This window comes from Coenobita brevimanus, chromosome 73 (genome assembly GCF_032717465.1).
Source record: "Coenobita brevimanus isolate Jiangsu-jjx chromosome 73, ASM3271746v2, whole genome shotgun sequence".
Classification (NCBI taxonomy): domain Eukaryota; kingdom Metazoa; phylum Arthropoda; class Malacostraca; order Decapoda; family Coenobitidae; genus Coenobita; species Coenobita brevimanus.
In genome coordinates, this window is record NC_137026.1 from 30,721,231 (window position 1) to 30,739,855 (window position 18,625).

An 18,625-nucleotide genomic window follows, 5' to 3' on the forward strand; every position below is an offset into this window, starting at 1 on the left:
AAGTGTGGTGAGCCTATGAGAGATTTGGACTGAGTGGGTGGGTGAGAAGTACTGGAGTGAGGAAGAGAAGAGGGAGACTTGCCGGTGGACTGGATGAGGCGAATCAGAGAGTGGAATAGATGAGAGGGGTAGACGTGCGTGGAATGAATGAGTGGAAGTTCGAGGGTGGAGTGGATAAGAGGGGCAGACGACTGTGGAGTGGGAGGCATGACAGGGAGACGATTGTGGAATGCCGGGAATTGAAGTGATAATCTGAGTGCAAGAGAATGAAAGGTAGTTAAAGTTATGACATAATTACTGATCTCTTGCCCTCTGTCATCAAACCTACTCATTACGATTTATAACACCGGGAGGAAAGGCTATGATTATGATGATTACAGTCAAAGTGATAATGACGTTTTTGTGTTTTTCAGTTCCCGAGTCTAATGGCGCTATTCGAAGCAATTATAAGTAGGCTCACGAGGAAGACGATGATAAACATGACGGTGATGATGATAAAGATAATAACGATAATGGAAATGTAAGAAATAAGGAAATGAAGAACGATTATTGAAAGACAGCGATTTTGATGACTTCTATGTTAACGATGGTGATAATGAAACGTGATAAATGTGAAGTACAAGGTGTTATGGTGTACTTACGTGACTCCACACCAGGTACAGGACACAGGTATCGTCCTCTCTCACTTACCTGGAACACAAGAATACACAAATTAGTAAAATATCAAAATCTATACCACCTTCGTTCTATCCTGACAAGATCCCTAACCCTTTTCAGCACGGTTGGTGGCCAAGTGTCGTCAGATTGAAGGGTTGATTTGACTAGTTATCAAGGAGACTCATTCCAACCTCATAACTAGGGCTCTTCTAGTTTCACACATTATATTCTAGTGATTTACCCAGTTCCGTCAGATGAAAACACTAAACACCTGACACAGAAGACAATGTGGGTTAATAAACGGTGGTGCCACATCCCAGCCTTAACGTATGCCAAGCAGTGATTTACGCGGGGATCACACCACAAGCTTATTAAACGTCACGACCTGATATACTGCACCTCCTGCTTCTAGGTTAATCCCCTTCACCATGTCGGGATTTATATTACTGTATGTCAGGATTTATTACTCTTGTATGTCGGGATTTATTAGTATTTTATGTCGGGATTTATTATTATTATTATTATTATTATTTTATTCTTGCTACCTCTCTGACTGAGGGAGTTGGAAAATTACAGTTTACTCCCGCAGTCATTCTCTCTCTCTCTCTCTCGACAATTTTTAAATAATAAATAACTCTCTGACACGCGCTAAGACAACTGTGGAATACTATCATCTATCTCTCGGTCACTAAAAGAAGGACCGCGAAGATAGGGGACAGAAGTATACAGTATTTTTTTTTCTCTTTTCGTGTGTTGTGGTTCAATAACTGTGCTTAAAAGTGGTAAAAAATCCTGGGTTCAAATCGGAAATGGGGTAACCAGACTACCAAAATACCAGCACCGTTACGTGTGCGAGATGTCCTCTGACTAGACTGTCCCCAAACACCCTACACAGTAACACTTAATACCCAGGTTCAAGGTTCAAGAAAATAATAAACTCACAAAAGGATTCAGTGTATACACAATGCAAAGAGAACACAGAAAAAAAAAAAAAAATGAACTCAAGATCGTCCCGAATATAACTGCCTAATTTATCACCAACACCATTCCATAGGATAACAGAAAGATCACAAAGGTATGGTATCCACAAGGTTAAAACCCTAACTTAGTTTCCAAAACAAAGGTTAGCAACACTCGAATTAAACTGGCACACTCTGGTGGATGATAAAAGAAAGCCCAGCTCCTCACTCTGCCCCGTCCAAAATCCAGAGGTGGTCCAACCTACTACTCTGAAAGTACTACCATACCAACATGTTTCAAACAGCCTACCTTATCAATTTGCGTAATGGTGTAAAAATCTGTAACTGCCCCAAGCTGAGTAGAATCAAACCACACACACACACACACACAGCAATCTTGGCCGCGTAGTTAATATGTAACTTTTTTTTCCTTCCTCAACTTAGGGCAACTTAAGTGAGCTGATACTTAAGATGAAACTCGAGAAAATTTGCCAAAAAATTATCCAACTTTCCTTTCCTGGTTCTCCCTCTTACTTTTTTTTTTTTTTTTTTTTTTTGGGGGGGGGGGGGGGATTACACGAACTTCCATTTGCGTCTTAACTCAGTCTCCACAGAGTTTTAATTTCTGGCCGCATCCCTGTTCGTTCACGTCATTCATAACAACTTCTCTAAAGCGATTTATTTTACATGTACACATTAGCACCCTCTTGTGTATTATTCATGTAAACTACGATATGACAAAGATTTAATTAACACGCCAGAAATAATCAGGGTGTAATATGCAAAACAAATAGCTCCGTAAAAGGTGCTAAGAAACCTCCTATCCCAATGCAACACAGGTCAAAAAGGTGTATAAACTCCCGCCATAACTCACTAGTAATCAAAATTTTTTATCTTAAAATACAATGACATATTATTCCTTCTACCACTATACCCTTTATACTCTAACCTGGCCTAAACTATCTCCCCACCTTGAATACTGAGCTGTAACAATAGATTAACTCTTGACTATGATGCTAGTCAAGAAGAAGTGCTGTGGGAAGGATGTAGAGCTGTTGTACTGTCTTTATATGATAGATTAACTCTTGACTATGATACTAGTCAAGAAGAAGTGCTTTGGGAGGGAGGGAGAGCTGTAGTAGAGCTCAAACATTGACTTTTCATGCTACTGTGCTACGTGAAATAATCTGGTAAAGGACGAAAATCTGGGCCAAGTTAGAGTAAACACAGTATACTATTTACATCCCGCTTAGCAACGATCTCTGGCAGCGAAGACGTTACTGATTGCTATATTGTCTTTAAGCTTCTCCTAAGATGACTAAAATAGTCTACGGAAGGCAGGAGTAAAATAAGAATGATATAAGTGGTTAAAATTAAGCTTACATCCTATCTTAATTAAGAGAAGTAACTCCCACCGCCCCAACACTCCAGTAATTAGGGAAGCTTGCATTTCCACTCAATTAGTATCATCTGTAAACTGTCTTGGTATCTGAATTATTAGGGTGCTCTCTCTCTCTCTCTCTCTCTCTCACACACACACACACACACACAATGGCATGAGAAAAATATGGTACTACTAATCTATCTATCTATCTATTGCCAGACGCCTTAATCCCGTACGGGGTGGCCACAAACAAATCGCCTCCACGTTGCCCTGTCCCCCGCCATTTCACTGCCCTGCTCCCAACTCACACCCCCCCCTCTCTCATATACTTCTCCACTCCAACCATCTCATTCTCGGCCTCCCCCTCCCTCTCCCCCCCTCCACCTCACTCACATATACTCTCCTCGTCAGTCTCTCACCCTCCATCCTCTCCATATGGCCAAACCACCTCAGTAACAACAACAACAATAATAGTAAAAATAATAATAATAATAATAATAACTCTCTCGCCAACCACAATGAAAGTATATGTATTCCACACCACACAGCCAGACTAAGAACTGATACACCCCAACCACCACCACCCAATCTAACTGACTATTGAGAATGAATGACTCCTCTTTGGGTGAACGGCGACACACATTACCCTAGCGACAGATGAGCATAAATCCCACACCCCGCCCGCTCAGCACAATAACGTGGCTAATACAGTGATTCTGCCTGGGTTAGTGAGGCCAACTTCCTGTTACTGATAGCTCCTTGAACCGGTATGGGATAGAAGACTCTCCTTCAGCAGCTTTACTGTGCAAGTCGGTGAGCTGAGGTGAAGGTACTGCATCTATTTTAATGAGTTCTTTCCAATCTTACTATCTATTTCTATCTATATATCGGTGTGTGTGTGTGTGTGTGTGTGTGTGTGTGTGTGTGTGTGTGTGTGTGTGTGTGTGTGTGTGTGTGTGTGTGTGTGTGTGTGTGTGTGTGTGTGTGTGTGTGCGTGCGCGCGCGCGCGCATCTTACATGAGAAATGAACACATGAACACATCAAACACGAGACAGAAAACAAAATGACAGGCGCCTGAAGCCAAACCAAAAGTGTCTAACTTAGGAACTACCATTAAAAACAATCAACGCAGTCTTCAGTACACGAACACCTGCCAACGAAAGATGACAATAAAACACGAGGCATTCTGGAAAAAACATTCAATACTAAGAAAAGAAATGCTGTAAGACAAGTGGCGAAAGCGATACGAAATAAAAGATAAAAAAGAAAAAATGAACTTGGAAAAAAAAAAAGGTAACCACATCCATTAGTAAGGCCATCACAACACTGGCATCCTGCTTTGCCTGGATGAAAATTTTTGTCCCTACTCAGAAATAATCAGCTGGTTTTCACCTGAGGGAACTGTGTCACTCCCGAAGCTTGAATGCTGAGTCGTGGCTGCGTGATATTCAGTGATCCTTAGTTACTGGTTAGGAATGAATCTCCTTGGTTACTAGTCAAATCAACCCTTTAATCTGACAACACTAAGTAATAAATGCTAACAAAAACATGAACAATACGCCAACTAAGCACGCTACGCTCTCATAAACCTCACTCATAGTATAAAAACCGTGAAAATACCCTCAGAGCAGAAGCTAATGCGGTCATCTATCACAGTAAGGACGGGAGGCGGAGGCGGAGGCACGAGGCGGGGGAATGTGGGTAAAACAGGAGCTGGGAGGCGAAGTGTGTCCTGACAAATACCCACACCACCAACACTATACGTCCTTGTCTGCCTTTATCTCCTACTCTCTCCCCCTCCCCTTGCTCCTGCCTCTCCACCCTCCTCCTCCATTCTCCCCTTCCCCTTCCTCCTTCGGTCTCTCCACCCACCTCCGTCTCCCCCCCCTTCCTCCCCCCCTCTATCTGCCTTTCCGCTCACCTCCTCCCTTCTCCCCCCCCCTCCAATTGCACCCATCTCCTTCTCCTCCCTTCTCCCCTCCCCCTCCATCTGCCTCACCACTCCCCTCTTTCTCCTCCCTCTTCCTTCTCCTCCCTTCTCCCCTCCCCCTCCATCTGCCTCACCACTCCCCTCTTTCTCCTCCCTCTTCCTTCTCCTCCCTTCTCCCCTCCCCCTCCATCTGCCTCACCACTCATCTCTTTCTCCTCCCTCTCCCTTCTACCCCCCCCCTCCATCTCCCTCTCAACCCACCTCCTCCTACTTTCTCCCTTTCCCCCACTACGCACCTCCTCCTCCCTTCTGTCCTCATGACTCACCACAACCTCCTCTTTCCTTCTCCCTTGCCCCCACCACCACCTACTCATCCTTGGCTCTTCTTACATGCCGGTACCTACGACAAAATTCTAACAGGTAACATCAATAAACCATGTATACCTGTGTTACCTGTACAACTAAAGTCATAATAAACTCTAAGAAGATCCCGTGTCAGTGGGTGTATGGAAGGGCGTGGTATTTCAATTTTTACAGCACAACTTTAATCCTTTCAGAGGTATTACAATGCTTTTATGTAACTGGTAAACGACTGGAACAGTTTTTTGACGTAACTGATACAGGATTGGAACGCTTTTTTACGTAACCTATATAGCATTACAACGTTTTTATGTAACGGTACACGTCTAATTAACTTCGTAGATAATTAATGGACTGAAAGCGATCCCCACTAGGCTATTACGACCTCAATTTTATGCTCCAATAAAAATCTACGGGAATTAACACACCGTTTTCAATATTACCTTCGTCTGTATGTCTAGTTGAGTTTACGGACTTTTAACATTCGTAGTCAATAGTGAGCAGCGCTGAGAATGGAAAGACTGTATAAAAATGACACAATTGGAAGGGAAGGCAGACCAAGAAGATGAAGAAACTGACTAGGAGAGTGTGAGTGGGATAGTCGGATGGAGAAGGGTATTTCACGATGATGGAGGGAGACAAGGATGAAGTAACTAACTGAAGGTGTTTGAAAGACTGACTGGAAGACGCGTAGGAAGAAAAAGAACAAGGTAGAGGGATATGTCAGTAGGGTATATAAGGGAGGTGTGTGTGTGTGTGTGTGTGTGTGTGTGTGTGTGTGTGTGTGTGTGGTGGGAGGACACGGATGAACGGATGGCTGGACGGACAGACAGACAGAGACAGACAAACGTACAGACAGATCGACTGAGAGACAAATAAAAATACTCTCCCTTAATTCCTCAGACACCAAAGCCAATTGACAACCTGAATCCATTAAGGTTAAAGCTGACTACGTAAACAGAGACAGATAGAGACTGACATAAATACATGGATATATAAACAGATAAACGGAAAGCTTAAGAGTGGAAGGATGGATGGATGTATATAAGTGGACAAACAGACAGCCTAGATAGATAGACGGACAGATAGATAGATGAAGAGAGATATAGAAATAGATAAGGATAGCTAACTGGATAAATATGTGATAAAGACAACCTGACAGACAGAGACCAGCGATGTTAAAGCCGACCAAAGACTGACAGACATGGAAACTGATACACAAACCTATACACAAAAGGACAGCTAAGCAGAGTCCAGAAAATTAGATATAATGGTGGCAGACATTCAGACAATGAGGTAGAGAGATAATTAGACAGATCCATAACGACAGAGATAGTAAGATACGTAAACAAACAGACACAGATAGACAGAGGGCCGGCAAAACAGACAGGGACAAGACAGACAGAGAGGGGAAGCGGTAAGGCAGACAAACAAAAAGACAGAATAACCAGTAAAGGGAGTGGAGTGTAGTTAAAGTGGAACACACGGTGAAGGTCGTGGCCTTGAATCCACTCATGGTGCTCTCTCCACCTTTACCAGACTCCACTAACTTCCAAACTCGTTCATCCTGGGAGGCTGGCTGATCCTCCCTCGATGATAACTGAGGGACAGACGGACAGTGACACAGATAGATGAATGCGCGGATGGATGGATGGCTGAACGAGTGGATGGATGGATGACTAAATGGATGGATGTATGGTTGAACGACTGGATGGATGGTTAGATGGAGAGATGAACGTTAAGATGGTTACGAACGAATGGATGTGTGGATAGATGTCAGCTTGATTAAAATACCTCGTTACAGCAAGTCACACACACACACACACACAACTATAAAACAAGGGTGACTGGCATCTAATTTGTTGTAAAACTGATGGGAAAATATAATTACATGTAATGAGGGTAGAGGCGGAAGGAAGCAGGGATACTTTTAATAATCCTGACCTCACTCAATTTTTAAAACGGGAATTGATGATGATGATGATGATGATGATGATGATGATGAACACATATATACTGCCTGCTCCCACTCTAAATGTCCGTCCTGGGTTGAGTTTCTACGACATGTCTCACCCAATCGAATGCAGGCAGAAAGAATAGTGTAAATTCGCCTGGCAGTGAAAAGAGTTCCCAGTGTGACGAGTTAGTACCCCAGGTGGTATACAGAAGAAAATAAAAGCCCTTGCAGCTAGTTTCGTTGGGTGATAGCAGGGAAAAAATAAAAAAAGACAAAAGATCTCTCGTAGTAAAAGGAATAACTACAGACGTAAGTTAAAAGACCTCTCGTGATGATGGGAATAATTGTGGGCGTAAAGTAGTTCCGACAGGTGACAGGAGAAAAATATGACAAAAGGAATAACTACACAGGTAAGTTAGTTATTGGCTGGAGTAAACTGTAAGACTAAAACGACCTCATAGCGAAGGGAATAACTAACGAGGCAGCATAGTACGGTGTAGTGATAGCAATAATAAAAGAAATTCCCGTACTGAAAGGTGTAACTATTGACAGGCAAGTTAGTGTCGTCCAATGACAGCAAGAAGGGAATAAAATAACTACAGAGAGATACGTTACTGTCGTTGGATGATAGTAAATATACGACAGAGAGATGTCTCGTAGTGAAGGGAATAACTGTATGTTAGTTCCGTCGGGTGATAGCAAGGGTAAAATAAGACGTCTCGCAGTGAAGGGGTTTCCTCCAGCATGGTAAGTTAGTGCCTTTGGAGTCGGCGTCGCGGGTGTGTTGGCTAGTTGCCCGCCGACTGACTGGAGCCCCCTGCACCTCGCTGGGCTCTTTCTGCATTTACTTGGCCTAAAATTGGTCACTCTCCGTCTTCCATGCTCAGTTTAACAAGAGATTAATACTAACATATGGGGGTAGTCACGAAGAAGTGCTATGGAAAGAATGTACTGCCCGCCGACTGACTGGAGCCTCCCCCCCCCCCCGCACCTCCTTAGGCCCTTTTCGCATTTACTTGGCCTAAAATTGGTCACTCTCTGTCGTCCATGCTCAGTTTAACAAGAGATTACTACTAACATATGGGGCTAATCACGAAGAAGTGCTATGGAAAGAATGTACTGCCTGCCATCTGACTAGAGTCTCCTTGCGCCTCTTTTCCCTTTTACTCGGTCAAAAATTGGTGTCCCTCCGTCTTCCAAGCTCAATTGTAAGATCAATACGAGAATATGGTGCTAGTCACGAAGAAGTGCTATCGAAAGAAGGTAGAGCGGATTTTTTTTTTTTTTTTTTTTTTTTTTTTGGGTCGATGAGCGACTTAAAATAAGCTGCATAAAACAAGATTAACACTTCTCTGCCTTGAATGCATACTTGTAACAAGAGATTAACACTACAATATGGTGCTAGTCACGAAGAAGTGCTATGGAAAGAATTTAGAGAAGTATTACCTTTTTCTGTCGCTGAGTTACTTGAAATAAAGCTGCATAAAAAGAGATTACCCTGCAATACCATGGAAGTCACGAAGAAGTGCTCTGGTAAGGATAGAGCCGTAGTCTTTTCTGTCACTGTAAAATAAGATACAAAAAGACGGAAATCTGGTCAAAGTTGAGATGAACCAGGCATACTGAAACGCCACGCCTAATCCTGCCCATTCTTGTCTGCACCATCCCACCCATTTCTCCTTCCTTAGTTGTATGTCCTCCTTGCCCATACCATCCAGCCCACCCCACCCCTATTTCCAATCCCTCCCGTCACCCTCGCCCATATACACTATCCCCCGCCAAATTTTATCCAATGTTGTCCTTTCCTAGCCCACTCGACCCACATTTTCCTTTCCAAATCATCCATCCTTGTGCTTAACTTTCTCTCCATACCTACTCCATGCTGTCTATCCACCCAGCTCTAACCCCAATATCCATACCCCTCAACCCATCCTTCCCTATTCTCAATACCCACTCCTTCCCCACCCATCACCACGTTTCCACACCTTACTCTCCATCCAACCTAACCCCATCTCCACTCCACCTACTCCTATCACTCTCCTTCCTCACCCATCCCTCTCTCCTACGCCCTCTTTTTTCCCATTTATCCTAACCCCTCATTCACAAACTCCAACTTCATCCCACACTTCACACTCGCCCTCCCCACCCTCCCACACTCATTTTTCTGCCCATCCATCCCAATTCCTCACACCCCATTCCCACCTCTATCCCATCCACTCCTCATGTTCTGCTTACCTACCCACCCCACCCTTACACACCCTTCCCCACCAACTCCTCTTCTCCATCCCCACCCTCCCACACTCTCTACCGAAGCCCACCCATTTCCTCTCCCACTTTTCACCAAACTGCCTTCCTTCCTCTAGCCCTTCAAGTTTCTCTCTCTCAAACGTCATATATCACAAAGTTTTTTCCAACTAACCTACTTCCTGACATCCACTCGCCTGCCTCGTATAAATTTTGAGATCCACACCATTTTATACTTTTTCACACTTACTGACACACACACACACAAACTTTCATCCTATACCCATTCAAACAAAAACACAACCACCTTTCATACCCCATCTCTCTCTCTCTCTCTCTCTCTCTCTCTCTCTCTCTCTCACACACACACACACACACACACACACACACAAGATTTCTCAGGGCAGCGTAAATCGTCCCCTAGGCAGCCCTCCATCCAGTCAGAGATTCCGGCCACCTATCACCAACTCCCAGACGCAAGAACACCAAGATTTCTGCCACTGTTCATCACCACCACTGTTTTATCATCATCATTATCACTTTCTTCTTCACCATCGTCACCACCACTACTGTTCCATCATCACCATCACCACTGTTTTATCACCACCACCACCACTTAAATCATCACCATCTCCACCACTGTTTCTTCATCACCAAAACCACCACTACCACCACTGTTTCTTCATCATCATCACCACCACCAGTTTCATTGTCACCACTTCTGTGTCAGTCCACTGTAAGTTTAAGGCCTCAGACTGAATGGTTCAAAAGGCAAATCCTTGCAGCGCAGCAGAAAAACTTTGTCGATACTGATGGTGTTACTAAAGGCTCGTTTGGACTTGAACTCGGTGGACTGCAGGATGGGGGTTTTCCTTTACAGACCACTATCCCTCTTCCGCAAGCCTGGGGGTGAGCTGTGGGACGTTTTTAACAGGGCAAGTAAATTATATCAGTACCATCGAGTGAAGGCGTCCATACCGAGCACAGCTGCACCCGTAAAGCATGAATATAACCGATAAATAATGCTTATCACACCAATTTCACATATTAACATATAACAACACCAGATCAGGGACTCTACTTCCATACAGGAATGTCTCGCCCTCCCCATCGCACATCCCACCTCATTAAGCACCGAGAAGAAAATATTAAGACCCACCTCCTACCCAAAACCAAGAGAGGGTCGGCATGCATCCTTAAGACTGGAACACTGAATCAGTATGTGCTGGACTGACAAGGAAAACAGATAATCAGCATAACTTATCTTTTGGCCTACTGGGTGTCAGCCTGTTCCACACCAGATATTTTCGTCTTACTTCGCATTAATGACACTGGCAACATCAAGTCCTTGTTACAGTCATTAAAACACAGATATTGTCTACATAACTGGTGGAAACTGCAGTTAATTTTTCTTCCTACTCAAACAATGCTTTCTTTCAGAGCAATCACAGGCAAAACTCTAGGAAAATCTGGCCAATGAAATCACAACATTTCCTTCTCTCAGTACGTCATTACCGTACGCTTCATCATTTTTTCTCTCCCACGATCCCGAGACATAACGTCGACATTATATTATTGTAATATAATAAATGTAACTATCTAACTACAGCCAGACGCCATAAATTCCGTAAGGGGTGGCCGTTTGATTACGAGTTATTTGTTTCACGGGGAGGGGCGGTTCTAACCCTTTGCCAACCCATTTGCTTTCATTCGGGGTACACGTCTGAGTTGATTATATGGTTACGACCCAGCGTTGTAAATGGCTTCCTGGGTTACAAATGACTCACACTGTCAAAAACAACACCGTACAGTCAGTAAGTAACAGGAAAATACTCATAAAATCCAGCAAACATACAACACAAACACAAAGGAAACTTGTTATCACCGTCTCTAATTCATACCAACGCAAAATACATGCAACAAACAATTCACTGTAACCTCACTAATGAGCCCCTTACAACACACACACACACACACACACACACACACACACACACACACACGGTAAACACAAAATCACATTACAAACTCCAACCACACACACACACACACACACACACACACACACACACACGTAAGCACAAAATCACATTACAAACTCCACCTTTAGTCGGTATCGGAGAAAATATTGCACTTTTTCTTTTACGTTTTCACTCTTACCAAATTACCAATCCGAACTCTCGCGACCTGATTAAAAAAAAGGAGAGAAAAAAAAAAGGAAATCACATCAAATACTTCACCTCACACTCAGTATAAAAGTAAAACGTTTTCTTAGTCTTTTCTTCTTTTCTGACCTTTCCAGAACGAAAATATATTCTTGGTGTTTTCCTTGTCACTTTTCCTCTCTCTCTCTCTCTCACTCCACCCTGACCTCACCAGCGCGTCAGTCCGGATCCTCTCTGCCTGACTGATCGTGGTTTCTTACGTGAGCGAGTGGCTGAGGTCGAGGCGTTATAGTAAAGGGGACCTGCCGGAATCATACCTCTACCACACGTCAGGTCCACCAAAATATGTCAGTTAAACCACAATGCCAACACTTCCACCAAAACTCAACTCAACACACTGCCAACACTTCAACCATTAACACTCGTCCACCAAAAACACGTCAGTTCAACCACAATGCCATCACTTCCACCAATGCCCGTTAGCTCAAGCAAACTGCCGACACTTCAACCATTAACACTCGTCCACCAAAAACACGTCAGTTCAACCACACTGCCAACACTTCCACCATTAACACCCGTCCACCAAAACCCGTCAGCTCAATCAAACTGCCAACACTTCCACCATTAACACCAATCAGCAGTCACGTCTCACTAATACACACCAGGTCCACTTAAATACTACCAACATAAACCCTCGTATCTTTCACAGCCACCAAAAAATGTCATATCCAAATCTCAGTCACTATTACATGTCACCTTAGACACCTTTTCCACCACTGAGCCACCATACACGACAGGACCACCTCATTTCCAACATCGTCATATGTCAAGTTCACTACACTGCCACCACCATCACAAGGAAACATCAAATCTAACCTAACCTAACCTACACGCCTCTCCACCAACACATGTCATTTCTACATCTTGATCACCATTACATGTCAAATTTACACATGTCCCATATTGTGCAACCACTACCGGTACATGACAGGTCCACTACATTTCCAACATCATTATTTGTTACGTTCACTATACCTCAACCGACGTGAATGCCGGCACCCGGCCGCTAGAAGAGAACCAAAACAATACCGTATCAGCATGGCCTGAATCAAAACAATTGCAAGGTCAAAACAACTCTTCCAAATCTCTCTCAGTCAACAATATCTGTCAAAACAGCTCTTCCAAAGGTTTCTCTCTCTCTCTCTCTCTCATTTGTCACCGTCAGGACGACAGGACTAAATGAGTTCCCGGCTGGTGACTGCTCTGGAAGGGTCATTTTCTCTGTCTTTAATATCCGCCAATGGAATAATAATTGAGAAACAATGGTAAATGAAAATCCCATAAGAAATAGTATCCCCTTCAAGGTAAATTCATGTTTCCCTGAGCTAGCTGTGTGTGTGTGTGTGTGTGTGTGTGTGTGTGTGTGTGTGTGTGTGTGTGTGTGTGTGTGTGTGTGAGAGAGAGAGAGAGAGAGAAACTTATATACCATGAACGCTTAATCTCTCTCTCTCTCTCTCAACTACTGACACACACCCCTGAACATCATTCTACTCTTAATCCTGCTACCTCCAGACGATTTTCTTCCGCTTTCGGGCAGATTTCCCCTAAAAGTGATGTCTTATACAGCCTTCAATATTCCCTTCATTGCTATCGGGCTTCGGTATCCTGAATAAAATCGTCTGATGGCAGGGAAGAGAGAGAGAGAGAGAGAGAGAGAGAGAGAGAGAGAGAGAGAGAAATAGTTAAGTGAGCATACTGGTACACTATCACTGCACTTCATATAAACTGCCAGGACAAATATGTTAGATGCGGGAGCTTCGGGGACCCTCTGTTAATGACCTTGGTGTGGTGTCGTGTGAGGTGATGTGAGAAGGTGGTGTGGTGTGGTATGAGAGGGTGGTGGGGTGTGGTATGAGAGGGTGGTGGGGTGTGGTATGGTGTGGTGGAGTGATGCGATGTGATGTGGTGTGGTATGGTGTGGGAGGGAGATTTATGTGGCGTGGTATGAGCATAGTGTGTAGTGCTGTGGCCTCGCTTAAGTCTAAACGAGACAACCACCTCTCCGAAAAGTCGCTCGTGAGAGACAGACGGACAACGCCACTCACATAAATATTCTCTCTAAAAAGAATGCAATTAATTCAGCCATCACAAAACACGCACATTTCTCATTATCACTGACGCCTGAGGAAGTAATCAACTCATTACACTTGCAAATATATTCACGCTCCGCTAACACACACACACACACACACACACACACACACACACAAATTTAAAATGTTGAATAATTACTGGACAAACATTTCTAATTTCAACGTTTACGGAAATGTTGAAAAATTATTGAACAAACGGTATTTTACGAGGGTAGTGCATAAACCGAGAATGAACGAGGGTGGAATGTTTTTGTTGCAACTATTTCCGTACTATTTCAACATCACCATCATCTTCATCCCAACCCTCGACCCCTCATAAAAAGATTACTATTCGTCGATGATAGTAGTAGTAGTAGTATACGAAAAACTAGTAATAATAATAATAATAGATAATAAGAAGAAAAAAAAGAACAAGAGCATGAAGCTAATAATTATGATGCTGGTGAATAATAATAATAACAACAACAACAATAATATACTAATAATAATGATATCACGACAAAATACAGTATAAGCTTTAAACAACACTGCATTAATTTTCACCCAAGTAATTTGTAATGGCGATATGATGATACCGTTAACACGGAAAATGTATTACAATACAATTAACAATTTTTCTCCCGTTAATTGCTAGCAGCGGGGGTGAAGTTACACTAATGAAGAGGGAGGGGAGAACAAAGCCTTAATGCACGATATATGTTAAATCATTTTTTCTCCTCATAAAGACTGGCAGTGATGAGGGTGGTACCGTTAAAATTGTAAAATAATAAACAAAAACTCAATTCCTGACATTTTCCACTTTATTCTTGCCACTTAGACGATTTTTATTCAGCTTAAGAGAGACATTCCGAATAGAAGGGAGTCAAGTACAGCTCCCAATGCCTCTCTATATCTCCGAAACTTAATAAAAACGTCTGGGGTTAGGATGGAAAAAAAAAAAAAATCCTCGGAAAGATGGGAATATACGCCAATAATTACCAAGTTAAACAGCCCTTTCACGTAACTGCTAGCGACGAATATGTTGCTACTCGGTACAAGATGAAAATTATAATACACACGGTCAGCTAGCGAGCACAGGACGATAAAGCTCGAGGTAAGAGCGGTTACAGGAATATATATATAGCAGAGAAGTCTGATTTGGGGGTCATTGTCTTTTGGGCTTATATTTTCCTTCTTATGCCTTTACACACACACACACACACACACACACACACACACACACACACACACACACACACACACACACACACACTACACGCAAACGCCACACTGATACTCATTATTTTTAATACAGTTTTCTTAAATAACACACACAAAATTACTGACGTACCACATAGAAAAAATACCATGGCAAGGAAGAATTACTTTCAAGTTTCCAAGTCTCCACAGGTCACGATAAACATCTTCATTAACTCAATATATTGCCGATATTTCTCATGAGCTACGAAACTAAACTGCCTTACAAAAATAGTCATAATTTTGCCTAATACTGTGAATGGAAAAAAAAAAAATCATTGTACGCTTGAGGAAGTTTAGCTCTGTGCAAGCCTCACCATTTCGCTGGTCAAAATAATCCCACTCCATGGATGTGTCGCTCTGGTCGCCGTCAAGCTGGTCCATGTTTACCTTAAGCTTCACCACCAGCTTCTTGCCTCGGACACTGGTATTCCTCGTCACGGCCTCTCCTTCCTTGTCCATCAGGAGACTCTTACTCAGCTCACGACACAGGGGCGTCAGGGCCTCCTTCAGGGGTTTCTGGTGTTTATAGGGCAGCTCCATAGTCGTCCCTTCTACTTCCACTTCAGGCACTATCTCCCTTTCGCAGCTGCAATCCCCACGCTGTAGGTACACTGAGGGGGGATTCTCTTCTCCATCCTTATCCACCAAGAGACTCTTACTTAGCTCCCGACACAAGGGCGTGAGTGCCTCCTTCAGTCCCACCCTCTTTCCCTCACAGCCACACTCCCCACGGTGTATGTACTGCAGGTGTGCCGGCATGGAGGTGGTGTGGTCCCAGAGGCCTGATAATCCAGCAGGTTTCTGGTCATTACTGGACTCCAGGTCAGCGAAGGAGACAGCCGCACTTACTCGTGATGACCTCCGACTGCTGCTCAAGTTTGGTGTCAACAAATTACCATCAAGCAGGTCCTGGCAGCTGTAACTATACTTTCGTTTCCTCTTACGAAAATTTAGGAGATCCAGAGTAGAAGGGCGTTTAGGTCCCACTCCAACAGTGCCTTCTGACACACCCAAGTCTTCACCTTTCTTCCTAAGCTGCTGTGATCCCGTGGCGCTATTCTCCTCACTAGAATAAGATGTTTTTCCAGGCACTATTCCAGTGATCTTGTGTAACTCAGCCGCCATTTCAGAGGTACTGGTTTGTAAACACTGCCTAACTTGGCGACTAACTTCTGATGCCACTATTTCAGGCAGACGCTGCAGACTATCAACAAGGGACAGCTCAATAGCCTGCCGTAGCAGTATACTGGGTGGTGTTGGTACAGGGTTATGGGGTAGGTTCTCTGGCACCCTCGGCTGATCCACTGGTACTGAGGGCTCTGTGCTTTCATCCGTTGAGAAATAGGCTGAATCTCTGTGTCGATCCTGTGCCTGAGCTTGAGGTGGAGGACTGTGAGCGCCAAAGTTATTATTAACCTGGAAATCTTGCCCGAAAAATATGTTCTGGTTTGACGGGGAAGTATGAACAACTCCTGGTTCAGGTTGTGGAGCTCTTACAGGTTCTGGGGGACTTAGAGGAGTGGGAGTGATGGAGTAGATGTGCTTGAATGGAGTACTGTAGGCAGGAGTTTTAGCTGGCCCAGGAGATGGTGCATATGGCTGGGCGTAGATAGGGGAGCCACGGCCAGATGTTATGTTCTCCGAGCCCTTCTCACCAGCTCTCTGCCCATCTCGGGGTAAACTGAGAGTAAGCGGTGACAACTTGGTCCCTGTCCGACGAAGAGCGATATTCCTGACTTTACCAACGTCATTTTCTGGCGTCTTCAGTTTGGATGGTACTTTTGGCACACTCGGGCAGGAAGGTGGATACTTTTGAGGCACCGGTAGTTCTAACAGTGAAATGTTTGGCTCTGGGATCTGTGTAAGTGGTGATTGTTGAGGTAGCTGTGGCGTGGACGGTGACTTGGGTGACTGTGGTGGGTGCTGGACGACCAGAAGGGGTGCGTGTGGATGCGAGTGACGTAGCGGGGAGCAGGGCAGGGATCTGAACCCACGACACCTGCGAGGATAAGGGGAATCTTTTCGAGGTTGGCACGTCAATCCCTGGTCACTCTGCTCGCTCATATCCTCCGGCAGGGTGAGGAGAGTGGAGGCCGATGTCAGACGAGGTGTATGTGGCTCTTTTAGCTGTTTCTGAATCTCCACCACACTACCAAAGTTTCCACACTCCTCACATTCATCACTCAATCCACTCTTCCCATCTTTCAACCCCGCATCTTTTGGGTTCACGTAAATGTCCTCGTATATGTGTTCTTTAAAGCTGTGATGGAATGGTTGAGGAGTAAAAACGGGTGTGTTTGGGCTTCGAACGTTTTCATGGTCTTCAAGGCTAACGTTGCTGTGAAATGGCTGATGTGTAAAGGCTTTTTTCTCGGAGCTCTGAACGCCACCACGTGATACATCGCTGGAGGAGCCCCCAACACGAGATGTATCAGAATCAGAATAAATGAGTCCAGGAGTACCGACCTGTTCCTCCGGGTCAAAGTTCCTGCCAGTGTCCTCGGGGGTTAGGTCCCAAACTACACAGAGGGACCGCTGTTCTGGCACTGAGGGTCGCTTCACTTCCAAACGAGAGTCCAAAGAGTGACCAAATTTATCCAGCAACAGTTCAGGTTCCGGTAACTCATGGGTCCCACTGAGATAATAGGTAGGCACATATTTCTTATTCAGACGTATGGTGGAAGACACAGCTTTAAAGGACTTCACCAGGAAGCTTGATGCTCTCTTGGCCACTGTTGACTTTGGTGAAGGCGTCGATGGCATGGTGGCAAGGCTTACACTGTCACTTTGGTTATCACTGTCAGTCTGGGGATCCACAGTCCGTCCACGATCTTTGAGGTGACGTCGATGCTGCATGACAACATCTCCCAACTCATCCTCTGTATCTGTAGCCACGTCCTGTCTGTGTTTGCCCCGTCTGCGTGGATAGACAGGAGGTTTCTCTCTACACTCCCTGCTCCATCCCCAGCCTCTAGCTGATCTCCCTCTAGCTGCTCTCTTCTCCTCCAGTATCTTCGTGACAGCCTCTTTAATGAAATCTCTGGAGCTGCGTCGGGATTTATCTGGCCTGCGTAGACTCCCAGCTTCTACCTCCCCATCCGTAGCGGGTCTTGTGTCCGGTGGGGAGTAGGCAGGCAATGTGTGCACTGGGCTGGGAGGTTCAGTCTCGTCCCATGACCCACTTGCTGCTAGGGACTTGGGTATCTCGTGACTCCCAGACCTCTCCCGACAGCCTAAGGGTCGTGGCTGAGGAGGGGACCAGTGCCCACCAGTCTTCTTCACCTTAGAGAGAGATCCCAGTGGACTACCGGCTGATCTATGTCCGTCTGGTTCACTCCCCACACTGCTACTGCCACCACCCTCGCCTCGGCCACTGGAGCGAGATCCCCCAGCGAAGATACTAAGAAATCCGAGCCTTGGCATGGCGCCCTTTATCCCCCCCAAGGGCCCGCAAGTTTTAAATACAATATCCCCGGGGCAGTATCGGGTGCTGACCGCTGACCCTCTCACACCTTCCGATTACACAACAACAATAACACGACCAAATATCCTTCACAAATTATGCAGCGCTTTTAG

General features: G+C 44.6%; 2 protein-coding genes across 5 annotated transcripts in view; both read right to left on the reverse strand.

The window, feature by feature from the left end:
* LOC145407459 (uncharacterized) overlaps positions 1–18,625 on the reverse strand; it is a 564,352-nt gene that overhangs the window by 423,968 nt on the left and 121,759 nt on the right. The gene's annotated exons all lie outside the window — the stretch shown is intronic.
* LOC145407396 (uncharacterized) lies at positions 683–18,472 on the reverse strand. The gene is made up of 3 exons (XM_080278329.1): positions 15,774–18,472; positions 15,364–15,635; positions 683–690 (listed from the first exon to the last, which is right to left on the reverse strand). The coding sequence occupies exons 1-3, from the start codon at positions 18,470–18,472 to the stop codon at positions 683–685; spliced, it is 2,979 nt and encodes a 992-aa protein (XP_080134455.1).

Excerpts from the sequence above, each read along its gene's own strand:
- LOC145407396 (XM_080278329.1), bottom strand. The coding sequence starts at position 18,472 with ATGCCAAGGCTCGGATTTCTTAGTATCTTCGCTGGGGGATCTCGCTCC. Across the intron at positions 15,636-15,773 it reads CAGTACATACACCGTGGGGA|CTGCGAAAGGGAGATAGTGC; the intron begins GTGTGGCTGTGA and ends TGGGGATTGCAG.